Raw genomic sequence first — 27,120 nt, 5'->3', positions numbered from 1 at the left:
GGGAGGGCACCTACTTGGGTGAGAGGTTTTTATTCTTCTCATAAAACAAGCGGAGGTCTTGAGGGCTGCTGGCCTGTAGGTGAGAAAGGCAATGATCAGAGTTACAGAGACAACTGTTTATTTCGGTTCCTATGCATCCCACCATATTAGTGTACAGGGGATAAGATCTTTGATAAGACCATGGGATTTTGTACTGTGACTAAGTCTAGTAAAAGTCTGCTTAATTTTTATGAATTATGAGATATTGTATACATCTTATGATATTCTAAGATACTATATAAATCAGCATAGCGGATATCATCTTTGAAAAGACCATAGGAAATTACACTGTGGTTGTTCTGAAAAAAATCTGCCTGTCAACATCAAAAAGCTGCCTGATGCATTGCTGGTGGATTTTTCGTCATTGATTTAATTATGAGATTAAGATAAATTGCCAGTAGATGATTTCTATACTGCTTTGTACTGAACTTTACCAGGTAAAGTTAAAGTACTGCATGCAGTACATTGGTATCTTTCTCTCACATGGGCTTGCACACCTCTGCTACCACATGCTACGATAACAGGGCTACCAGCACATACTTCATCAAGTATTCACATCCTAAATCTTAGATAAGTTGATATAGTAAACAGGTTCCAGTATTCCCTTCTTCACTTTGGTTTCACTAATACAGTGACAGACTGTATCAACGGGGCTTTTTGCTATGTGCACTGTTGGTGCTCACCTGAAAGGGGGCCTTCCCTGTAAGGCACTGGAAAACAATGGTTCCTATGCTCCACAGGTCTGCCTTGGCATCGTAGGTCTGGGACATGATGACTTCAGGGGCCTGGAAGCAGAGCGTGTTAGTGATTACCCTCAGATCTGCCTGGTTATGGAGCTGTTGCATGCCAGTGGGAAAATGTTCCCTCACCATGTACATGGGTGAGCCACAGAGTGTGGCGGCCATCATGTTGTTCTGAAGGTGTCGGGCGAATCCAAAGTCAGCTGAGAACAGAGACGCGAGGAGAACATGGAGGGTCAGTGATACACGGGCTGATTGGTTACGGCAGGGGTTTTCTACCAGTGGTCAGCGGCCCACTTGTTGTCCGTGAGGACATTGCTGGTGGTCCCTGACCATGGATTCATGTATTTTCAATGTGGGAATCAGTATTTGTATTCAGTGGTGGTCCTGGGGTTGCGTAATTAGTCAGAATGGTGGTTCCTGGTTCACAATCAGTTGAAAACTCCTGGGTTACAGTTTGACTGTAGTTACAAAGTCTGCACTTTATGGAAAATCACTGCAGGTTGAGTCGATGCATAGTTTTGTTTTTTTTAATTAGCATAAAACACTGTCAGTTAAAACACTGCATACAACTGGATAAAAACACTGTCACAGGCAGTTTATACACCATGCATCGTATCAAGGGAAATTACTGCAATATTAGCAGTTGGAGCTGTGGTTGAACAACATGAACGAGTTAGGGTCATTTGTAAATGGATCCACATATCACTGTCTGTTTCCAAGGAAAGTCTGAAAATCTTATATGCAAAATGATGCAAATCAAAACATAGTTGAGATTGGCTAGTTGAGATTTCATAGTCTGTTCAGACACTCAGTCCTCAGGCATATTTTCCATCTCTGAACTGAACTCTGAGATCTCATATGCAACAAAGTCTCATATGCTGATCTAACCAGGCTAAACTGACTGAAGAAGATAAAGGAGTCCTGATGCTGAACCCAAACATATGCTAGCTCCAACACAAACTCCAGGAACACAGACAGGCCCACACACAAACACACACACACACACACACTGACACTGTATGAATTATGAAACGCACCTATCTTGATGCAGGTGTTGTTGGAGTGGGACTTGCGGCCTGCGGGGTGGGATAAGAGGATGTTCTGTGGCTTGAGGTCACGGTGGATGATGCCTTTGGCTTGCAGGATCCTCATGGCTCTGGCGATCTGCAGCAGGAACACTCGAATGGTGTCCTCACTCAAGGTGCCCTTGGCTGTAACAACACACATCAACATAAGTCCATACGGCATCTTGTACAAAACACAACACTGATAGATTTGATAAACAAATGAATGCAAATCACAGTGGGTTATGATACTAAATAAACAACATTGCGTTCTAAAGGAAAGTAACTGGACCACACAGAATCTTAAATGATGCATGTTTTGTTTGGAACACTCCTTAAATCAATTTAGGTTTAGTCTGATTTGTCTAAAAAATCATCTTGGAATGTTGGTTCACCATGATCTGGCTGGGTAGGAGCCAATGGACATAAGCCTGGGCCAACAAACACACCACTAGCAAACAACACTACTATATATCTGGTGTGAGACAGCAGCCTAGAATTTTTTGACAGAAAATGTCCTTGCTTATTTCATAAACTGTAAGAATTCTGATTTTCATCAATTTTCAACGTACTGGGGATGATACTGGGGTCTAAAAGTCACAGAATTGACTTTAAAGCACTATTGCTTGTTTATAAATACCTAAATACCTATCAGACATGCTCCAGCAGTACACACCTTTCGTCCTCTCAGGTCCCAGGTGAAACACCTGAGTAGAACCTACTGTTAGAACTAATGGTAAAGCAACTTTTAGCTGCTATGCGGCTCAGCTCTGGAACCAACTTTCGGATGACATCAAAAAAGGCCCCAACTGTAGCTAGTTTTAAATCTAGACTTAAGACCAAACTGTTCTCAGATGCTAACTGGGCCGAGTTACAAATTCTGAATCTGCCTTGATAATTATTCTACCTTGCCTTGTCTTTTATTACTTTTTTTCTACTTTTGCCTTTGTTTTTGCTTACTAATTATTCTTTATTTTTAAATGATTTTACCTTGTGATTTATGTTTTCTTTTTATTATGATCTTTACCTTTTGAACTATTCTTTGACTATATTGCCCTTCTATGCTTTTATTTGTTATTATTGTTTGGTTTTGTTTATGTAAAGCATATTGAATGACCTCTGTGTATGAAATGCGCTATATAAATAAAATTGACTTGACTTGACTTAAAAGTGACTAAAAGGGTCATGCTCCAACCCGGAACAACAACGTTACATAGTGCAATAACCAGGCATTCCAAGCACACATTGGCAATGTCAGAGTCTCCATTCTCCTTCTTCTAAGTCATGTCATCAAAATGAGACAGAAGCCTTTATTTCACTTTGTGAGACACTAACATTAACAGCCCCAGCTAAAATAAATCCAAGCCATTAACATTAATGTGCTGCCAGTTCCTTCTTAGACAAACTATTGACCTTTGTAGCTACAATGCTGTTAACTTCAAGAGAGCTCAAGTGAAAAATATGGCAATGTGAGCGATACTGTGGGCAGAAGATAAACTCTCCAGCAGCCTGTCCTTCTCCGTGCTGCTGGACAGAGCCAGGGTGTTTACTGCTCGTCCCGAGGGAATGCGCCTCAGCTCTGTTTTCATGACTAACACAAGTCAGCTGACACAGCATCTGCTTCCCAGCGCTAAAAACCACCTCACACAATCCTTCATAAATCCATTTTGTATTCGGGCCCCAACAGAGTTTGTGCAGTGATAGTCAGCCTTAAAAACGTCAGCTGCCTTTCTCCAGCCACCCAGTGCCTAAACCACACCCGTGTGTTTTGTACACTTCCTAAAACAAACCACCCTGGAGAGGTTTCCTGCCCCCACAGGGGAGGTCAAGGGGCCTGACTCAGTCATCTCTCCCTTTATCTGCAGTCATCTTCCGACTGGCTGGGCCATGGGGCTTTAGCGACTCCCATCCTCGCCCAGGCAGACTTGCAGACGACAAGCACGACATCTTAGTCCATTGTGTGCTTATCAGAGACAAACAAGCGGCTCGAGCTGCTGAAATATCCTCTGCCGGGGTGGCTGTATGCTCTTTCGGATCTTCAGACCAAAGCTTTCAAGAGAAATGCTTTGACACTGCACAGTAGCAGAGGTCGAGATTTAAGTTTAACGGTGTAGTGAGGACGATCAGAGTCAAAACTGTATTCAGGGGTAGGTTGTATTGTATTGTATTTTGAGACTATTCTATACACTTTCTATGGTACAAATCCTCTTCTCTTTGCCTATCTTCCATAATGTTAATGGTATGTGTAACTACTTGAAATACTTCTCCTTATTGTTCACCATCATTCACAACAAACCTACAAGCTAGTTAGTGTATTAGGCCTAGTTTCTGCAAGGCTTCAAACATGGGATTCTTGGGGGGGAATGTGCACATTGTAGAGCAATAGCTCAAAAGTAGTAAAACCATCTGAATGTGCTTACCATGTAGGTAGTCAGCAAGATCTCCACCATTGCAGTACTGTGATTGGAAATGGAGGTGAAGCAGAGGTTAACTTAAGAGGTTTGAGGGTTTCAGGTATAACAGGGAAATCAACAATCCAAGTCAACTTCAATCCCTGACACAGTAATTACAATACACAACATACAAGTCCCAGCAGCTACTAGGTTCAAAGGAAGATGGATGTTTAACATTCAACTTGGAATGCTGTGTGTTATTATTTAACAGATAAGGAAGAAGCATTACAATACTCATTATGATGATAATAAACCATTACGAAGTTTGAGACAACAACAAAAGAGTGTGAACCTCTATTGTGTTGCCAATTATACAACTTCTCACCTCTTAAGTCACTGTCTTTCTTGGGTATTTATGCATTTGCCTAACAATCCAGGTCCAACTGTGTTATATGGGACCAATTGTAAAGAATCTTATGGGTGGTTTTGATTCTGAAAAGACTGACGAATATAGGATCCAATCTACATTGAAGACTTATCTAAACCACACCTATATTAACAGCAAGCTTAACTTGTAACTTGTAACTGGAAGGTGGCAAATAGTCTAGAATAAAGACTGCTGTATGTAACCATTGAAGAGGGCCTTAACAAGTACAGTCGAGTTTGTTGTTGCTTGATTGGAGTGAAAAACACTAAGCCATTAGGGAGAAAGCAAGCAGGCCCTGACTTGGGTTTTAGGTGCATTATACTGATTAACTATGTAAGGCCCTCGACGTGACCCCCCACCACATACACACACACACACACACGCAGACAGTTCAGGTTCCCCACAGGCATGGCAGCTTAGCTTCCCTCATTTATCAGCAAGTGCAAATCAGTCAGGGTGAGAAGCACAGGCGTGCACACACAGTGCATAACTCACCTCCATTACCAGGTACACAGAGCTCGCCGTTTCCTGAAAAGACACAAACATGTTGAGTTTGTTCACTCCTTGCTAACATCTTTAAAACACAGAGAGGAATTCAGCCACAAACAGCATTATTTGTTTGCACAGAAAATAACAATAAAGACAATGGTAGGACAAACATAATGTCAGCCTCACAGTCTGACAAGAAATGCAGAAAAGAGTGTTAAGAGATAACAAAGATAAACAAATAAATTATAATTTTCACTTTCATAACTAAACTATACTAACAGAATGAACATGTGTATTCTTGTTAATAATCCAGTGCATATAATTCAGACTATTCAGAATAAATCACAATAGAATCTTCAAAAGAAGCTTTTTTTTCCCCTTCTGTCTTTGGTCTTATCATCAAATCTGTTCTTATGACAGTGTGAGCTTGGAATTCAAGGTTGACGTCTGCACCTTATGTTCAGGTTTGTTTCTGCACACATGTCAAGTAATAGGTGGGGAAAGAAAACCGCACTCACAACACAACACTTTCTTGTGTGTGGTTCCTTTTTTCCACCTATTGCTTGACCTATTACAGGGTCAGCTGCTGCAGGGACATTTGTCTGTGCCTGAAATGGACCTGTCTTAGGGCTGGGCGATATGGACCAAAACTGATATCCCGATATTTTGGGGCTGATTGGCGATATACGATATCGATACGATATTGATATTTCAAACAGAAAGAGCGAAGTGCTTCATATATTCACTCAACACAACAATTATGACAACACAGCCAGTTTTAATTATATTAATTTCAGACTGCTCTAACAGAGCTGTGCAAAAAAGTGTAAACAATAACATAGGCCTACAATAGGCATAGGCTACAGTTGCTCTGATAAAGCTGCGCAAATAACAAAAGACCAAAAGTTGACCCTGACTGACAACGCAGGCCTACATTGTACTGCACAATGCAATAGGCTATTTTGGGCACAACAATATTGAAAAAACCTGCAGTTTTGTCACACAATGCAGTTTTTTTACCTGTAAGGGTTTGATAGGGCCTAGATGACAAGCAAATGTAGACTATGATGGCCTAGACATGTTGCTATCAACAACAAAAAAAGTTTTAAAAAAATTAGGCTACTTAAACAACGTAACTGAGTCACTCATCAAGAGTGTGATAGACGCTACCGTCGTTTTGTATGCGTTCATTTTTGCATGTTCCGGTTCGTAAGGAAAATCCCTATGCACGATTGAATGGGGTTTCAGGAATCATAAAAAATGATGCCCTAACTGCTCGCGAGTCGCGTGCATATCCTCTTAATAAAATCAGCGTTTAGGTTGTCTCCCTGAGGAGTTTAGATCTGCTACTGTCGCTAAACGCAAGCATTCATCAGTGTATTTAAATTAGCTAGGCTATGTACCAAAAATGACATTTTACCGTGAGTCGAAGAGCTGTAGCTGCTAAACAGTGTTGTAACTTAAATCTGCGTGTACAAAACCGCTTGGAGCTCCAGTGGAATTTTGATTTCACAACGAGAATTCTCGGTCTAGCCGTTGATGTGCCGACGGAATAGGCATCAGCACCAACCTCTGATCAAGGTAAACAAAATCTGACTCAGTGTCCGTCATGTTTGAAAGTTTGTAGTGCTGCGAGCATGGCTGCGAGGGAGAACGTGCACACGCAAGGGGCGCAGTTGAGCAGAGCTGCGGCTATCTGAATGGTCTGAACACAGAAGAGCAAGTGGCTTTGATAAAATGGCCCATTATTTGACATAATACCGGTATTACGATATTGTCTCAACTACATATCGTTTTCAAAAATATATCGGTCGTAGTCGTAATACCGATATATTGCCCAGCCCTAACCTGTCTGACATCTGCATTTGGAGGGCCAATGCAATGGGGCCTGTGTTGATTTGGTGCTGACCCTATGCCCTAAGAGCATGACCCACATGACACACACACACACACACACACACACACACACACACACACACACACACACACACACACACACACACACACACAATGTCAATGCAGTAGGTACAGGAAGGAACTTGCATGTGTTCTTTGCTCCAGCATGACATGAATGCTAACAATGAAGTGAAAGAGAATGAGAGAAACAGAGAAAAGAGGGGGATAGAAAGCTGACACAGCTAACCACTCTAAATTCTACTTGAACTCATTTTTAAAAAGAAAATAGAGTATAAGAGTAACATCCTCTATTGACTGTATTGAAATGGCTGCCCCTACTGTTAAACAACACCATGACTAACTCCAAGGTGTTTCATAATGTTTGTGAGGCTAAACACAACTTTGCACTCACTGCACAAGGTTGTGCAAGTCTCAGGCTAGTGTTTTAATGAAAAGAAATGCACAAGAGAAATGGAGACAGTCACAATTACAAGAACAACACTACGTACATTGTATTAAAAATATCTGATTCACACTCGGTAATCTCTCTCACAGTAACCCCAAACTTAAATCCAACAACCTAAAGCCACACAGTGAAGCATGTCTGACAGATGACACCTGTTTTCTTTCTGCTCTCATAACCCTATTCAACCCTACATCCCCATCCTCAAGCCCCCAACTTCAGAGTAGGCCTCCAAACAACATGAGAGCACAGCCACTTCAAAAAGCCCACTTATCTCTTAGCAACAGCTGACCTCCCACTCGCTCTGCCTGCCCTGATCAACCAATCAGGGTTGCCGGATGGACTGCTGGTGGCAGGCAAAGGGCTGCTGACTCAGCACACTCAACTAACCTTTTTTTGTTGTCCCTTCTAAATATTCTCTGTTTCCATACGGGGATAGAGATAGACAGAGGCAGTCGGAGAGTGAGAGTGAGAGAGAGACAGAGAGAGAGAGAGAGAGAGAGAGTGTGTGTGTGTGTGTCCCTGAGGAAGTGTGAACTCTTATTAAACTATCCTGTTACGTGCCTGACGACTCGCACAGAGATGTGTGATAAGCTGCTTACATTTCTTCTGCCCCCACCACAGGGTGTGTGATATGATGATAGAGGGCATCAGTTGGCTGACTCAGGGTATGGAACAGCGCGAGAGAGAGAGGGGCTGAGAACCAATTGAAGAGAAACCAATAAGCAGAGAAGAGAGATTGGGCTAAGATACTGTGTGCCTGTGCATCTCTTTTGGCACAACCTCTCAGATGCCTAGGTGCTGTCCAGTAAAACTATGGGCTAATGTGAATGATATTCTTTATTAAAGCATTTAAGATTACATTTTCTCTCTCACTGTCAGCATATCCATCTCCTTACCTCTAACGATATTAATATCTACGCACAGAAAGCCCTCTGCATAGGCAGGAATTATTTGGTAGGGCACTTTGTTGCCATTAAGGGTTGCCATTAAATGGAGAATGAATCTTCATGACCAACCAACATTGAAAACAGAGCTCGATAAGAGGCAGCCAGAGCATGTTGTTTAGGGATCAAATTTCACATTTAGGCTCCCTCTGACAATGACAGAGAAATTGTAATTTCTCTGCGGGCACAAATGAGGAAATTTAAACAAAAAGGGCCCACTCTATCGTTCCAAAGTACAAAGTTCCCTCAGCACAATGTGTTCTCTTGGGCCCTGGGCTCCTTCAATTAGAGCTTGTAATTGGGACCAGGCTTCTGCATCCTCAGCCTATGTGACATCAACAAAAATAAATAAATAAATAAATAATGTCCAAACCTTAACAACTGCATTCCAACAGTGGGCCTATCTGTTGAAGTAAATAGTGCCTAAACTTGTGTTCACAAATATTCAGTCAGCCACACAGTTATACACCACACCACCATGCGTCAGGTTAATTTGAGCCTACTGGTGATGTGTTGTTACAATGGTACTGTTGCTCAGTGCAAGAGGAACCACAGGTTCAAAAACATAAGTTGGGAAAGGAATGAAGAACAAATTATCTTAAACACAAGCCTTTGGAATACGTATTGCTGTGTTGCCTTTGCACAAGGGGAGTGAAGGGCTCATTTGCTGACATACAGTGAGTGCACTGAGAGCAACAGGTTAAAACCAGAAAGACAACATTGAAGAGACATCCTACGGAAAGTGTGTATAGGACATTGGGTTGACATTATCTCTGTCAGAGGTTAACTTCTTGTGGAAGACTACGGTCTTATAAATGACCACAGCACAGGCACTTTATTTGTCTCTGAACAGGAGAGGGGTGATATCCTCACCTTCATTGTTAATTTATGAACGGTAAGGCTACCCAGCTTCTATATTGGGCTTAGGGCTGTTACCTCAAATTTATCCACTTAGGTTTCAAGGTGGTAATTAAGGCTCCTCTCCAATAGCTTCTCAGGGATTCTCAGGGATTCCTTCACTGCTCAAAGCCTCAAAACCACACACTTATAATCCCCCCCTTTCTCTATCTCTCTCTCACACACACACACACACACACACACACACACACACACACACACACACACACACACACACACACACACGAGCAAGTGACCGGAGACAGTGGTGTAGACTGTGGAGCTGAGTAGAGCACACACATGTGTGCGATGCAGCCAGGGCCGTAGTCACCATACATTGAGGGGGACGTTTCCCCCCCAATATTCAAATATGACCAAAATGTCCCCCCCAATATTCGGACATAGAAAAAGAAAGAAAGAATAAAGCGCTATACTAGGCCTACAGGAAACCAACACATATTTGAAATGTAATCAAACGTAAATAACGCACAAATTAGTGACCTATGGTTCCAGAGTAGCCTACACCCTGAGTGGTTTGTCCTGGTGATTTTCCGTTTTTCGTTAGTGGCGTGCGCTATCAAAATCTTCCATTTACTGCACCCTACTGCGGTGAGGTAGGGCTGTCAACAATATCGCAAAAGCTACCGGTACAATTTTCACAAAACTTCTTGGAAAGGTGTAGCACAGGCTAAAGAAATTCCATACATGTTTGGAGCCGATCAGACTGAAAGGGAACATTTTCCATATTGTAGCCTATTTTCGCAATGATAGCGAAAGTGAAACGTTTTATTTTAAATGATGAATTTGTGCAAGCCTGTGTCATTTCTTTCACGTCTTTCAACATAAATAATGCATTCATAAGCTAGTAGTAATGCCAGAAATTACCGTGTATAGGCCTCTTAGAAATGATTGCTGCATCTTGCATATTATTATGACCGCCGCGCAGCGAAGGTCATATAGGTTTAGTCAGATTTTTTTTCTTTTTCTTTTTTCTTTTTCTTTTTCGCATGCCCAAATATCCGTCAATGAGTCCCGGGACACTGAAAGACCGGGGTACACGAAACTTGGTGGGCATGTAACCCCACATGGATAGTATGGAACCATCGTTTTTCGCTTTGATCTGTAATCCCCCCCGCTTGACTGGACCCCCCGAAAGGAGGGTAGGGCAGACACAGTTTTCTGTGAATATCTCGAAAACCGTGGGGTTTAGGAGGACCATTTTTTTTTGTATGTTGATCTCAAGGGGCCATGTCAACCCATTCGATAACCACTCATTTCATGTATAGCGCCACCTAGTTAAACACAAAAAAGTAAAAATGAGGTGTTGTAATTGAAGGTATCTGTGACCTAACATAGTCAACTGCACGAAATTGGAAGTGTAGGATCATTATGACACCCTCTGTATGCACGCCAAATTTTGTGGAATTTCGTTCATGGGGGGCCACACAATAAATTAATTTATGTTACTATACACCAACTGGCCTGTAGGTGGCCGGAGACAGTTTTCTGTGAATATCTCGAGAACCGTAGGGCCTAGGAGGTCCATCTTTTTTATGTATGTTGGTCTTAAGGGGGCATGTCAACCCATCCCATTACCACTTATTTCATGTATAGCGCCACCTAGTTAAAAATTAAAAAGCAAAAAATTAGGTGTTTTCATCACAATATCTCTGGCTGACAAGGTTAAAACTGCACAAAATTAAAAGTGTAGGATCATTATGACACCCTCCGAATGCATGCCAAGTTTTGTGTACTTTCGTTCATGGGGGGCCTTACAATAAAATAATATATGTGTACATTTAGTGACGTACACCAACAAGGATTCCCGGGACACTGAAAGACCGGGGTACACGAAACTTGGTGGGCATGTACCCCCACATGGATAGCATGGAACCGTCATTTTTCGTTTTGATCTGTAGCCCCCCCCGCTGGACTGGACCCCCCGAAAGGAGGGTAGGGCAGACACAGTTCTCTGTGAATATCTTGAGAACTGTAGGGCCTAGGATGACCATTTTTTTTCCGTATGTTTGCCTCCAGGGGTCCTGTTAACTCATTTCATGTGCACACATGTGCACAAACAGATACACACACACACACACATACATTCACAGTAATCATACGTATGACACATACTCACACAGTAGACATATGCACGCTTGCATGCACAGGCACATACGCAGGCACAAACACAAGCATGCACGCACACCCACCCACACACACACACACTCACACACATAACATAAACATAACACAAACAATCAAGAATTTCTCAGAATTATAAACAGGCAAGATGGAGGTGGGGTTGTATAAAATTAATTTTACATGTGAAATTTATGAACTAATCATGTTTTGGTACTTGTTGTCTAGCAGATACCAGTGAGAATTGAGTGTGGATAATGCAATTTAGTGAGACAGTTAGAATCATATAGGCCTTTCAGCGTGATTTCTTTTTGTGGAAAAAATGTGCTGGACTGGGCGGCGGTCATATTTTGTACCGCTCTGCGGTACATCTAGTTTAGATGCGCACTCAATCGCGCATCCATGCAGGCAAAACGTGATCAAATGTGGCGACGTTTACAATACGTGATAGCCTACAGTTTATGTGAATCGCGGACAATAACCAAAGAAAGGAATTTGCACCTCCATTCACCAATTAAAGGCTGTAGTAGGCCTAGTATTTCTACATGTTGGCACAAAACGTCATTTCTGTCAGAAGCCAGTCTATAATGCATACAGGGGTAACATGAGATGAGTCAGACAGAAGAGGGGCCTGTCTTAGTAGCCTATTCCTGAATCCTGTCCCTTTCAAACTATGTTAAAATTGTGTGATTAGCCGCCAGCATAATAAAATCTAAATTAAAAGACAAAATCTTATTAGGCTCCAAACCTATGAGTCTAAGCCTTAGTTTAAAAAAATCTTCAGGTGTAAGTAATACGTCAAAGAACCACATTCTGTGTAATATAGAGTCACGGTGGACCAGTGAAGTTGCTTCTTCTCCACCCTTCTCTTTTCACAGGGGGGGGGGGGGCATCTGTGTCCGTCAAAAGTTTGGAATAACCTAATTGACTGACCTAACTAACGACTTGCTTGTGATTTTTAATAATATTTTTGCATGGTAGGAAATGTATTGAAATTCTGTTTGGGGGTCCCTCAGACCACACCACAGATTTGGTCCCCCCCAATGTTGACATCATGACTACGGCCTTGGATGCAGCTCACCCCAACTTGGCATATACCCTGTGGCTCGGTGCCAAACCATACTCACTGCAGTGCTTACTGCAAGCTCATTTATGCATACATAGGCACACACAGATGCCATACACAACAACAGAATTAAGGCATCCTTCGAGTAAAGAACTGAAATGGATGTGGTCCAAACTCCAGCACAGTATTCTTTTTAAAACACTATGCCAATTGCCTCGACCTTCTTTAAAGGAATCAAGTAGAACAGGTTCGACAAACACATTGCTGCAATGGTACTACTATAATTAACTAAAACCATAATGTTGGATCAGCGAAACACATTCATCCATATGACCTATATCTAACATTCGCACGCAGTAGGCTGCTTCGTAAGACACTGGCAGACAACACCGCCGATACGTGCTTCTCTAAACGGACCAATAAACTAACGCGCTCATGGTATGTCAACAGATGAACACGCGACGGATGTTAGGCGAACGGAAAGGGGTTCGAGATGGTTTTCATCTAACCTTATGTTTATGTTCGCATCGTGTGTGCGTTGTTCCTTCAGAGTAGGCCTACACACTACTATCTAAATAACAATGTATCTTTTATTTGTTGTCTTCATTTTCTTAGGCATACGTGATGGGTTATAACTGTTCTACATTGATTTATTAGACAATGTGCAGAAAACCACAACAATGCGAAATCAATCTATTTATTACATACCTGGAAGTCGTATAGGGCGACGATGTTTTCGTGTTTAAGCTCCTGAAAAGAGAGAGATTTAGTTACCCCACTGGGCGGTGAGAGATGCTAACGGTACAGTCTTTGAATGCATAATGGCAGTGTTTATCCTACCTTTAATATCTTTATTTCTTTCCCCAGAAGTGTCTGTGACTTTGCAAGGTTTTTCTTGTTAATACATTTCACAGCCACTTCCCAATCGTGTTTCTGAAAATAAAACAAATGTGTGAGTGCAGCTGAATAGCAGACCATTGGTGCAAATCAATACACAATTCCGTCAATAGACGTAGGCCTGTTCATCAACAGTGGCTATAATAGAGTTCATTTGTAGGTTTCAGGATCAGCTGGTGCCAGAATGGGCTCTGTGGGCCTTATGGACATGTCACGGCACATCTCGCTGCCAATGCATATAGAGCTAACAGTTACCCATGCTAGGATGTATCTTATGAAATTAAATTCAGTGCATCATGGAGTGAGTAGTTTAATGCTAGGCCTATCTAAAATTAACATACATTCAACTTCAGTAGGCTATCCCTACTCTATTAAAAACAGAGAGCCAACAAAAGAGCTTTGTATCCTCGATTTTTCAGAAACATAACTTTCGCAAGAGATGCAAAAATATAAACATGTTGACGTCTCTTGCATGCACAAAACAACTATTATTATTTGTTTCGTTCTGGTAAACTGCAGGGCACCATAAGATCATTTCCCAGGCCTCTCTCTTTTATTTAAGGTGGAATGGCACAATTGTGAACGACAAAACTGGGCATCCATCGGGCTTCTTCGGTTATAAATGCTACAACGATTAAGAAATCGACATAGAATTGCAAGAGAGACGTGCAACAAATCCAAATAAGGTTGGAGGACAGAAATAGCCAGTAATATATATATGTATATCAAAGTTAACTTCTCACCTCTCGATGTCTGCCTCGGAACACTACAGCAAATGCTCCGTGTCCGATGAGGTCCTTCCTGCTGAACTCAAATTTCCCAACTGTCTCCATAATCCCAGTTATGTTTAGTAAAACACTATTTCAATGAAATGGTATCAGAAGTAAATGCAGGCCACTGGATTCCCCTCTTTGGTACCCTCTGTTCCACGGTAACGTTGAGGCAGCAGGAAACGCAACCCCCTCTTTCGCATGGCAGGATCTGCCTTTCCAAGAAGAAATAACTGTCTTCTTTCATGATAGCTTGTAGAGGAAAAGGAACAATACTATTCCTTTTAACGATGGAACGCTCCCATGTCTGTGAACATAATTAGCGCAATATCAAAAAGGACAAGTGTTGAGCTAAAGATATCTCCCAATACCACCTTAAGAAGAGCGATGGTTTTGTTTGTATACAGTCTATATTGTCAGCTCAGTAACAATCCTCTCAGTACTGACGATAAGTATACGTGCTAGTTTTCAATTCCCTCTTACACTCGATGTAGCTATTCGTCTATTGTTCGAGTTTCTATTGAAACATTAATATATTTACAGAGGGAGTCTGTTTCACTGCACTCAACAAAGACCCCAGCTTCACTGAAACAGCATGTACGCGCATGCGCACTTTGCAAGTCTCTTATGTTGAATTTTGACGTCAAGGAAGTCTGCTGTCACGACACCATGGGCTACGTTTACTGTTTCACTGTCTGCTGCGTTGTTGCAAAGGTGTAGTGTAGTAGTCTGGGGTATGCGGTCGATGCATCTGACCATGCTACAAAACTAAACCGAGGAGGATTTCAAAATGCCAAGTAGCAATCACTAAACTATTGTGGGCTTTGATAACAATAGCGTAACTTAACAGATTAACAGAAATAAGGAGGGCTGTACTAGGTCCTTCCGCACAGTTTAATGCTAGTTTTGAGCCCTGTTTACATAGGCCTATTTTGTTAATAGGCTACTGCCTGCTTATTTCCATTCATAGGGTAATTTTCAACGATTGATACCATTAGAAAGTCTGCAGAAACTTAAGACGTTCACTAAGGCTATGGAATTCACTCTGTGGTTTATTTGCAATCAGTGACAGTCTCCTGTTTGTTGACTTCAATAAATTGACTACCGCATGTAGCCTACTCCTGAACAAGTTATGTAGGCAGGCAACTACTGACATCATGTGGTGAGCCATGTAATCGCAGATACAGGTAGGCCTATTATGAGCACATCTGTCAAAATACGTCCCCAAAAGGCAATGTGTGGCTGGCTCTTTGGCCTGGTTTTGAAATGACCATAGTAGGATTATTATTCTCATTTTGAGGGATACTGTGTCAAATATTACAAAACAAAACCGCTAATAGTCAATAGTCATTTAGACACTAGGCTATTTAGGGCTTTTGGGATTTTCTGTGTAGGCTAAATAGCCCGACAAACAGCAGGACAAACAAAAAGAACCTAGCTAGTCCAACAACAAAGCAGCCAACAAAATAGAGGCTAGGTAGAAAGGCTAAGAAACATACAAGCCACTTTACTATAAATATAACTATAGTCTTATATGCATGAAATGAATAGAATCATAACAGTCAATATATCCCGAAACTCGGGCACTATATGTTTGATACAAGTTTCAGCAAAATGTATGTGTGTTAAAATAATAATAATAATAATAATAATAATAATAATAATAATAAAACAATGCATAAATAATTAATGTCATTAATAACCTACATTATTTCTTATTTGGAGGTGTTTCCATTGCCTCAAATCGTCATAACTGGAATGGAGGACCCACAGAACAGTATAGTGAAGCTCAGAAAATTACTCCTCTCAAGGGATGGGCTTAAGAGTTATGGAGTCAACAGACTGATATTTATGAGTCAACACATGAATTATAATATTCATCAGAAATTAAACCAGGTAGCAGTGTATAAATATAAACTGTTTTCACCTAGGAAGGTGGGCAATGCTTTATATGAAATTTATGTAAAAGACTGCACCCGACCCTGCATTTCAATAATTACCACCATTCAATGTATGGTCATGATATATGACCTTGTTGTTGACGTTGGGAGATTTCACAGTAGAGATTAATACTGATGTAGTATTGCTTAGTATGCGTGAAAACTTAAACGTGTTGATTTTATATTAGCATTTTAAATGCATTTTTAGATTTCAGTATTTGTAGTGCTCAGTAGACCTTTCTTTGTTCAAGCAGTTAATGAAAAACCTGGTTGAAAAGCACTCCAGATGCTCAGGTTCTGTCATCAAGAGTTATTTGTATTCATTCTACTGAAGACAATTCAACTGTATAACAAACAAAAAAAGTTTAAATGTTTTCTCTAGTGTGACATAAGAGCACAAAGACAAAGACCACCTCTTAACATATGGCTGAGGTAATTTGAAATTCAGAAAGAATTTTGTTTTCTCCCTGGTCGCAGAACAAATGATTTCAATATTCTCTCCTTGTTCTTTGCCACCAAGGTTGACTAATTCTGCCCCCCCCCCTCTAAGCTCAGTATGGAAGCTTCATTTCAAATAATTATACAAGCCACATTCTGCACACATTCTTCATGCATAAAAACAGGCCAAATGTTCAGCTTTCATCCCTCTTGCTGCACCTTTGATTGATTTCTGTACAAAATTCAAGCCCCAAGCATAATTTAGTGTTTCTGAAACTCTATCGTCTCGACATCGCCATTTTCTCTGCATACATCTGAATTTTACATTTTCCTCCTGGCCACAAGCAGCTATCGCACTCACAGTCTTAGAAGAGCTTCATGACTCAGTTATTTGCGCGTTCGTTCACACGTACCTGTAAGAAAACAAACCTTCATGTCTTGGCTTTGTGAAATGGTCTCAAGGAATTTTTCCCAGGATTTGAACACAAGCTCAGTCTTGGTCATTTATGTTCCTGTCATACCTGCTATGATGACATCAACTGCCTTAGCACTCTAATGACACCAAATAGTGTCACAGATAATATAAATTCTCCTGCTTTGCTGTTTGTGCCATATCTAATAGTTGAATGTATTTCTCAGTGTATGTTCTAAAATGTATATTTGTACAATGTATAACTTTTAGTTTATTTATTAGGCCTACAAGGGCTCTTGTAGCATAAAATATAAGTAACAATCCTGTTCCAGATACTTCTGAATTAGCTCAGCACAAATATGTTATTTAGCTTATTCCTAGGCAGAATTACACTGTGATAACCTGAGCCAAAAATGCATAGTGTCATAAATATTTCTTATTGAATAAATTATGAGATAGATGGCATTCATCTGAACTCTTGTAATTTCAGTGAAATATTTCATACTGCAAAGCTGCTGTCTTTCATCTAGTAAGAACGAGAAAGGGGCAACAATGATGTGTAGGAAGAAAACATCACCAAAAAGAGTGAAAACAAACAGAACTTGAAGTGCACTTGGAGATCAAAGATCTTCTTCAGGACAAACAAAAATGGACGAAAACAAAAACTAGACTACTGTTACTCCAGACCATCAATTGCAGGTACGATTGCTGTACTGTGTCCTGCCACTAGGGGATGCTGCTGTACTTTCCAAGGATATGGCATCGACACAGACAGCCTGCAGCATCACTTGTGAATAATCAATAGCTGGCAGCTTGACCAGTGAATGGGGGAGAATGGTCACACAAGCCAAAGCTCCAGCTGAGAGCTGCCAGCATCCCAGGAGTATATGCAGGACTCATGCTTACGTTTCTGCTTAGCATTCTCCCTCTGAGCAAGGTGGGTGTTGAGAGCGTACACCACAGTCAACTTGAAGCGCGTTTCAATATGTGGTGGGAGAGGCCGTAATAAATATGATTAGTGCCATATAATAGCTCCTACTAACCACCACCTCCCACCACTTCTACACACAAACACACACACACACACACTTACATACATATATACAAACACAACAGATATGCACACATCACTCAGTTGTGAGATGCTTTGAATTCTGGTCACGTATACCTCTGTTTTCTGAGCACCCAGCCATCCCAACACTTCTCCCTGTGCTCTCAGAAGGCTGCCTTGCAGATGACGAGTGCACTAGGCTCTAGTTAATTATGTGGCTATTGTGCCAGGCCATTTTCCATCCCATCAGGGGAGAAGCAGGAAACGTCACTACGCTTCTCCGACATACGGGAAATGAGTGAGAGCGGGAAAGTTGCTCGGCAGGTTTTCGACAGCGGTTGTGGTTCTCTGTTCGGAATTTTCTTCACAGGAGTGAAGTGAAATAAGGACAAAAGAGCTTTTGCCTAAGATGGCTGTGCTGACAAAGCCTCCAGCATATTTTAGAGCGGAGCGTGGTATGTACGCACGTGTCTCAGTATGTGTGTGTGTGTGTGTGTGTGTGTGTGTGTGTGTGTGTGTGTGTGTGTGTGTGTGTGTGTGTGTGTTTGTGTGAATGCTGACTGGCTGGCGAAAAAGAAGGAGGTGGAGATGTTGCTGTAAAATTGAGATCAAAGAGTTTGAACACCTCAGCTGAAACTTGGTGTAGTGACTTAAAAGGGGTCCTAATAGTTTTGGTCCCTTGTGTCTTAATGTGTTACAAGTCAGCATTCACTCTGTGTGCTCCACTCAGTGTGTGTGTGCATGTGTGTGTGTTCACGTCACGTGTGTGTGTGTGTGTGTGTGTATTATTCTATTCATGTGTGTGGCTATGTAGGCTACTGGGTAAATTTAGATTAAAGTACCATTACTCATCCAGTTCTTCCTCTTAACAATTGGTGGCAGGATGAAAAACATGTTCCAAAATACAGCACCACAGCTTTCTAACAGAATCTAATCTGTTTGTGTATCTTCACATGGAGTACTTTGAGTACAGCTGAGCTCTCTGTAAAATAAAATCGATGGGAGGTCAGATGATATCAGCATCAGAGATGGAGCTCAGATGGAGTATTGGGCAAGAGTTAAAAATACCAGGGAAGAAGTGTCATGTCTATCCACCTCTGCCAGTGGAAAATGAAAAACTGCAAATGGCCTCTAGGTGACCTTCAGAAAACTCACAGGTTTATAGGCCTTGAGGACCTTTTTTTCCACCAGGATCAGACATCCAGTTGAGTGCCAAACGAGGTCCATCTCTTGTCCATCTCTTAACCAGTTCTCATCTTCTCATCTTCTCATCTCAAGCGAGTACAAATGTAAAAATGTAAGGTTAATGCACTTTCTACAACTAGACTATCAGTGCAGGTGCACCTTTTCTTAGCCAAACTTAGCCATATAATCAGTACTACATTTCTCATAATGCTTTTAAATGTATCACACTGACAGGTTCCTACCTATACTGATTGTTCTAGCTTTTGAAAAGGACTATAGCCCTGAAAAATGTGCCATAAACATCCTGAATAAATATTAGGATAATGGATAGCTCACTTTTGTCTAAGAGTGCAGTAGAGAGGCCTATTTCTAGCTTTACATTTTGAGACGTTTTATTCCAGAAAATAAATTCCTGATCCCGGTGTTTTCAACTTTTCAGTTCCCCTTAAGCCGCCACCGCACTCAGGTGGCGCCGGCAGAGACTGAGCCAGACATTCATTCCATTTCCCAGGTCTGGAATGGGCTCCCAAGCTCCGGTGATCACTGGAGTGTAGGATGGCTCTAGATTGCACAGAAGAGAGAGAGAGAGAGAGAGAAAGAGAGAGAGAGAGAAAGAGAGAGAGAGAGCAAGAAAGAGGTAAAGAGAGATGGCCAGAGAGAATGTTGAAAAATGATCTATGGCAACACCAGCTTAGGTTTAGGCTTAGACTATAGGGCAAATGAAAAACCTTTTTATAGACCCATTCACATTTCATAACATTCAGGGCTCATTTCTTTGTCTTTAGCCACAGGAGTTTCCCTTATACCCCATTCAGCAGTCTCCTGCTAGCGAGTTTCCCCAACACTGATTTCGATGTATCCGCCCCATTTGTCAGGTGTTGACTGGACTCCATGGCCTGCAGAGGTAGCCGCATGGCGATAGATTAAGCTGTCTGGAAAACCATCTGGAGCAACAGTGTGGCTGAATCTCCTCTACACAGACTATAGCCTTCGCACCACCCAAGTCTTGAGGCAGGCAAAATTTAAAGAACAACTTTGAGACATTTAAAGACTTTAGTGAAGATTTCTGCCTTATCAGCATCCCATTCTATGATGTAAAAAAGAGCCTGCTGCTTTTCATGGGGAGATAAGCTTTGAGAAGTTTGTGCTATCAATATAAACTATATTATGTATGGTAGTCTCATCATGTCAGGAAACTTTGTTGACGTGTGGTGCTTTTTCCCTTGCCACAACATCCGGCAAAGAAATTATCCCAGAGCCCCCAACCCACAATGCATGTGGAAATCCACACCTGGCTTTGCTTTGATCTTCAGCATATTAGATTTCCCAATGCTTTGCTCAGCTGTCGAACCAGAAAGTTGATTTGTTTATGTCCTTTGTTCTTCAATTCTGTATTTGTTTGTAATCTTCCGCTGTTCGCAACATCTCTTTTCATCAGACAATATTTGAATTCATGGGTTCTTTCTTAGAACTAATTGTTTAAAAAAAGACAAGACAAAACAGTGTTACCCCGTATCGTACCTGTTTGATAATTGTGAGTGAGCACACATTTGTCTCTGTTTATTTTGTGAGGGCCATATCCCCTAAAGAAAGAAAGATGATTAGCTATGCATGGCTTCCTCACACAATCAGACCAGGAAGGAGCCAGGCCTCTGAGCTGGGATGTGACAACGTTCCTGCCATATCTCACAAACACACACATACACATACACACAAACACACACACACACACACACACACACACCTTTCTCAGTCAGCTCACGGAACAAGTCTGTCTCTGCTGTCTGCCAGGACGTCTTGTTTGGAAGTAAGGCCATGTTTGCCTTTACGGTTCACTCCTGTAATGGCACTGGGCTGTGTCACTGAATATCACTGCTCCAAGCAGTCTTCTAAAAGTTGTTTCTGAAACACTGATGTGAGACGCCCACTCATGCATTTGTTTCAGAAGGTTTCATCAGCTACCCTATTTATCAAATAAATAAAATATAACATTATGTAATATTTTGGTGATTATTTTCATGTATTAGATCTCAGACTGTTAGCACTGGTTTGCTTTAGGGGGGCCTGACTTTTATGTGTAACGACATTGGCCAATTAGTACATTGGGCTATGTAGTCTTTTTGTACACTGACAAAATTGTATTAAACTCTCAATGTGCACACTGTATTAAGTGATGTGTTTGTACATGAAATTGATAACAAGCTCCGCAAATCAAGAGTTACATCAAATGTTACTTGTAGGGAGTCAGAAGCTGAAGCCAGTAGTCAGCCTGGAACCCATCTATTGCTTCATTGTTTTAGCTTGATGCATCAGCCTCTGAGTGTGGTTTCTTCATTTCCACATCTGTTGGACTCTGTTGGACCAGGCGGAAAACCTTTACACAGGCCTCGACATAAAGCGCAGACACAAACCTTGAACCGACCTTTTGCTGCATTGAGACCTAAACATAGACTCGTTATGGGCAGCGGTGGACTTTTGGAAAACAGTTAGGGCAAATATTGAATGATGAAACCTTGGAGAACTGTGATAGTCTGGACGTAGGCTGTTGGATGAATGATGTAACCTGTGAGTCTCTGGCAGGACTGTCTGGCTACAGAGTGCTAAACATTTCATTTCAGGCTTTAGCTTCACAATCGAGCAGTTTAAGAAGCTGGGCAGGTCAGCACTTTCCTCCTCTCGGCTACTTTGCTTCTTTCAGAGTCTTTGTTATCTGGATCCGTGGAAGACGTACCTGAATGCTGATCATCCTAGATAAACATTTAGAATAATTAAAAATTCTCCTTTACCCGGTTACTAAGGTGGCAAAAGTACTTGGTCTCCACTGAAGAGATCTCTTCTACTGTCTGGCAAATTATTTAAATCCTCTCATGTATTCATTGTCTGTAGGGCAAATAAGAGGGCTTCACACAACAGATATTTTAACTGCAGACGCAGAAAACTAAACATGTTGACAGGCAGACACCTGAGTCACTGAGATGGAAAGCCCAGTCATTTGAGATGGAGAGCTTTAAATTCAAGCATCATTTAAATGGAGGGCAGTGTTCGAGACAGACCCTGGCGTCTTTCTCTGTCTCTCTTCTTTTGGGTAGAACTCAGAACACACATTTTATCTGGTGGTACAGCGTGCGGGGAATATCTGCCTTACGGTGGCCAGGGCTACTGTGTCAGTGTGCAGTAAAAAATACTACAGAGATAAGAGAAGAAAAAGGAAAACTACAGAAAGATACGCACATTCAGTCCTTCTGTGCTAAACCAGACTAGAAATAAAACCACCATATTTCACCAAAGGCCTTCTTCAAACTCCACTTTATTATTTTTTTTCTACAAAAATATCTCACCTTAGAAAAGACAGCCCAGAATTTACATTTTGCAACTGCCATATAACCTTTCACTTTAAATATATCTGTGTGTACATATATGTTTATATATGTAAATATTTCTTAGCAATTATGACAAATCCAGTTGTGATATGTGTGCACTATCAACAGATCCAGAGTCTGGAGCTGATTGGCATTTTCAGTCTCTCTGTGTTGGCCACAAAACTCCCTCCACACTGAGATATTAGTAGGGAAAAACTTAAACCAAAGGAAACAGCATTCTGTCTCCAAAGCAGGAGAACATGTTGAAACAAACAAAAACAAAAACAAAACAAAAATATATGGGTAAATGTGGCAACGAAAGGCAAAGTGAATCTCAGATCATGCAAGTCCTTCATAAGTGACTGTAGCTGCTTTATAAAAATACAGACAATGACTATTTTGTCACTTCTGGGAAAAGCCTGCCGGATATTAAATGCACTGTAACGAGATGAATTGAAACAGAGACAAAAACAGAAGAAAGAGACTCATAGATAGATAACTGGAAAGTGGAGAGAGAGAGAGATAGAGAGAGAGAGAATGAGTAACTATGTGCGTGTGGTCAGAGGAAAGAGAGGTCCAACACGTTCCAGAAGGTTCTCAGCAGTGAGAAACAAGTGATTGGATTCTTAAAGCACTTATAGTGATCAGAATGATGAGAGGTCATGTGACAGGAAACAGCCCATGATGCCTCTCATCCCTAGACTGCAGAAACGCAGGGAGCCCCATTGAGAAGTTTTTGCTCCAAGTTATTATTATTATTATTATTATTATTATTATTATTATTATTATTATTGTTATCACCATTACAAACATAGTACTTATGAGAAATAGGAAGGGCTTATAATAATAATAATAATAATAATAATAATAATAATAATAATAATAAAATAATAATGATAATTGAACTATTCCAGTTTAAACACAAGAACAAGCGGCCAGACAGAGAGGTGGAGAGGTGTCCAGAGGCCTAATCGGCGTCTGCCAGTCTGATAGAGGGGAGCCGTTATGAGTCCAGTCTTGTCCCCTCTGCCACTCTCCAAATGAGCCAGCTAGCCCTGTCTCGCCTCGGCCCTCCCAGCACCTGGCCCAAGTGTGGGGCTTAGTAGCCAGAAACGCTCCAGGTCTTCAAGTCCAGTCCACGGCCCGCCTGCTTGCTCGCCCGCTCCCTCGGCCTGTCAGTCATCAGAGGGGCCCCGGGGCCGCCGATAGGGCCATCCAGAGTGTCCAGAGAGGGGCCAGTATCCAGAGGGGCGAGAGGGAGAGCTGAGTGCCCCCCGGCGAGGCGTGGTCCGAGGTGCAGGAGCACACCTCGAAGCCGTTCTCCGCGTGGTCGGCGTGGTGCGGGCCACGGAGCCGCGTGTCCGAGCGGTTGGCCTCGGTGGCCGGCGAGTCCGACTGCATCTCGGTGCACACCAGCCAGTCCTTGGCGATGGAGCGTGGGTAGGTGGCCTCCACCTCCATGTCACTGCCCATCACCCGCCAGTACTCCTTCCCTTTAAAGAAGTATGAGGCGCCTGGAAGAGAGAGAGAGATGGATTAATAAAGGAGGAGAAGGGAGAGAGAGAGAGTTGGATGAATAAGGAAAGGGGGGAGAGGGGGGACATGGGCAGATGGGCAAGAAGAAAAAACTGTGCGGAAGAAGAAAGGAGCAAGAAAGAAAGAGCATCACCAGGGGAGAAATAAAAGGAGTTTCTCTTTGTCAGAAAACAAAACCCAGCAGCCCTCCAAAATACATGGCCGAGTTCAATGGCTCCCTGTTTCTCCCCGTAGGAAATACATTTTCATCAATGTTTATGCACTCGCTTTCTCCCCCTCATTACCTGATGGTCTCTGTGCGTACACGTCTCCCCCTTCCTCATTTCGATCCCTCTCATAAAAAATGGAAACACCTCATCTCTGTTTCTCTCGTTTATTTTGCTCTCTTGGGTGTCCTCATCCTTGAGTCTGTGCTCGTCTCTGTTAAGTTTTCCATTTGCTGTTCCGGCGCCTACAGTCCTCTGTCTTCCTGATTATGAGCTGGCCATAACACACACTCATGCGCAGCTTTGAGAAAGCTTCAACTAACAGTATATGATCAGTAGTGGCAAAACAACAGTAATGAACACGATGAACGCAATTGAAGGCAACAACTATATAAAGCACACTTCTCATTCCATCACTCTGCCTACACGACCCTCCCTGCCTTCATCCCTCTTCCTCTCTCTCTCCCTCTCTCTCTCCCTCCACCCCCCTCTCTCTCTCCCTCTCTCCACCCCTCTCTCTCCATCCTTCTCTCCCTCTCTCTGTCTGTCTGTCTGTTTATCTGTCACAGTGTCTGGTGTTTATCTCCAGCTGTCGGAGGGCCCCAGTGCTGGGCTGGTGTGTGGTGTGTGTGTGTGTGTGTGTGTGTGTGTGTGTGTGTGTGTGTGTGTGTGTGCCGCTGGCCGGGAGCTGTTTGAAGTGGCTCCAGTTCCCACAGCCGCCCGGCTCTGAGCAGGTGTGGAGCCCCACAGGGCACAGGGGACGCCAGGGACACGGCCGACTCACTGGGTGCATACTCTCTCTCTCCCAACACACACACACACACACACACACACACACACACACACACACACACACACACACACACACACACACACACATACATATATATACATATACACAGAAATTCATGATATACACAGGCACACACACAGATTTAATTACAGATGGAGAGCGCACACACACACACACACACACACACACACACACACACACACACACACACACAGAGACACACACACACACACAAGCATACATCAAACATGAAAGCTGGAGCTGGAACAGACTTGATCACTAGGGGGAGTCAACACACACAAACACACAGGCAAACAAGCATGCGCAGTTGCACACAAACACACACACACACACACACACACACACACACACACACACACACACACACACAACTAATTCTGAGGCTCAAACAAAAGGGGAAGGAAGGCAACTCCATATTCTCTCTACACTGTGTTCCTCTCTACAGTGTATTCACTCAGTGTGTGTGTGTGTGTGTGTGTGTGTGTGTGTGTGTTTGAGTCAAGAAACGACTAAAAGATGCAGTCAGAAAGGTACATTTGAACAAAGGCTACTCTGATGGGACTCTGGTATGTGTGTAAAGAGTGAGAGGCACAGACAAAGGGGGCAAGAGACTCCTTTCTATGGTCAGTATGAATTCCGTGGTGAAAGCCTGTGTGTGTCTCTGTGTGTGTGTGTGTGTGTGTGTGTGTGTGTGTGTGTGTGTGTGTGTGTGTGTGTGTGTGTGTGTGTGTTTAGCTATTAAATAATTAATTAGATTGTGTTGTGTGTGTGTGTGTGTGAGGGATTCTTCTGGCTCTTGCTACCATTATTGTTGCTCACTAAAGGACCTGTTTTTCCCAGCACACACTGTACTGTACAGTACTACACACACACACACACACACACACACACACACACTTCCTCTAACTTTCATGGTCACATTAGGCTCTCCACAATGCCCTTATCCAACTTCATTCAGCCAAAGTGTGCATGCACTGCTGACGTTTCCAAGACAACATGTCAAATGAAAATAAAAACCCCTCCCTCCCTCTTCTTCAAATGTGTCCGCACCCCCCCCCCCCAAAAAAAAAAAAAACTCCACTTCCCATAAGCCCCTTCTCTCTTCTAATCTCTTTGACATGGGCAGTCTCTGCACGGCGTGCTGAAGATGTATAGTACTCGCCGGCCAGCAGCCTCTGTACAGTATGTACAGTCTGCCTCTGAATAATGGATGTCCAACAGAGAGGAGAAGAACAGAGTGCTTCTCCTCCACTGGGTTAAGAGCCACCCCACTACAAGGAGAAGTCCGCCAAATGAGACACACAGACACGCAGACACACTTACACAATCAGGCTCAGCCACACACACACACACACACACACACACACACACACACACACACACACACACACAGACTGTATAGCTAAACTTGGGATGTTTAACACAAGCTCCAAAATTGACTTGTTCAAGCTGCTGAATTATACAGGAGATCATCCAAACTGGAGGAGAATCCTCAAATGAGCGAAGTTGACAGCGAATACACCTACTGTGGTGGCACAAACTTCAGAGCGCTTGGTGCATATTTGGCTAGGTGTGAGTGTGTGTGTGTGTGTGTGTGTGTGTGTGTGTGTGTGTGTGTGTGTGTGTGTGTGTGTGTGTGAACCATTTATCTCTGACAAAAGTTACTGTCTGGTGATGAATGTGCTATGCATCAGCATCAACTGACCCAGTGCCATATCCAATTTACCAGGAACAATGTCAATAACAAACAAAAACCATGCCATGTACCCATCACAAATCATACTGGTTTTGCATTATTTGTCAGTGCATTAGACTGCAGTGCTGAACTAAATGGTCGTCATACACTCTTTGATACACATTCATTTAGTATATGTATTTGTATGTGCATGTATTACACCATATAAACTGCCTGTAATATTATAGTATACGCACATTTATGTGTGCCTAAT

At 42.3% G+C, this 27,120-nt stretch overlaps 2 protein-coding genes across 5 annotated transcripts in view; both read right to left on the bottom strand.

Moving 5' to 3' along the window:
* Window positions 1-14,816, bottom strand: part of ulk1b (unc-51 like autophagy activating kinase 1) — a 30,685-nt gene extending 15,869 nt beyond the window's left edge. For 2 of the 4 annotated variants that reach the window (XM_076284756.1, XM_076284757.1), the window contains exons 1-9: window positions 14,204-14,816; window positions 13,404-13,496; window positions 13,272-13,313; window positions 5,162-5,194; window positions 4,267-4,303; window positions 1,820-1,993; window positions 909-982; window positions 723-824; window positions 15-73 (exon numbers count right to left, since the gene is read on the bottom strand). In XM_076284756.1, the coding sequence (XP_076140871.1) occupies window positions 15-73; window positions 723-824; window positions 909-982; window positions 1,820-1,993; window positions 4,267-4,303; window positions 5,162-5,194; window positions 13,272-13,313; window positions 13,404-13,496; window positions 14,204-14,293 (704 nt within the window). In that variant the 5' untranslated portion in view covers window positions 14,294-14,816. Of the gene's footprint in view, window positions 1-14; window positions 74-722; window positions 825-908; window positions 983-1,819; window positions 1,994-4,266; window positions 4,304-5,161; window positions 5,195-7,184; window positions 8,055-8,116; window positions 8,804-13,271; window positions 13,314-13,403; window positions 13,497-14,203 lie in introns of those variants that run through there. The other 2 variants (XM_076284759.1, XM_076284758.1) reach the window with 2 other exon arrangements.
* Window positions 14,817-23,565: 8,749 nt separating this feature from the next.
* mmp17a (matrix metallopeptidase 17a) overlaps window positions 23,566-27,120 on the bottom strand; it is a 65,957-nt gene continuing 62,402 nt past the window's right edge. The window contains exon 10 of the mRNA XM_076283357.1: window positions 23,566-24,129. Coding sequence (XP_076139472.1) covers window positions 23,798-24,129 — 332 coding nt within the window. The 3' untranslated portion in view covers window positions 23,566-23,797. The remainder of the gene's footprint in view (window positions 24,130-27,120) is intronic.

This window comes from Alosa pseudoharengus, unplaced genomic scaffold (assembly GCF_046254945.1).
Source record: "Alosa pseudoharengus isolate Yale_2024_CS ecotype anadromous, Long Island Sound unplaced genomic scaffold, YU_APseudo_1.1 YU_APseudo_1.1_scf_14, whole genome shotgun sequence".
Classification (NCBI taxonomy): Eukaryota; Metazoa; Chordata; class Actinopteri; order Clupeiformes; family Clupeidae; genus Alosa; species Alosa pseudoharengus.
Note: the sequence above shows the minus strand (reverse complement) of the source record. Positions and strands in the feature narration are given on the sequence as shown.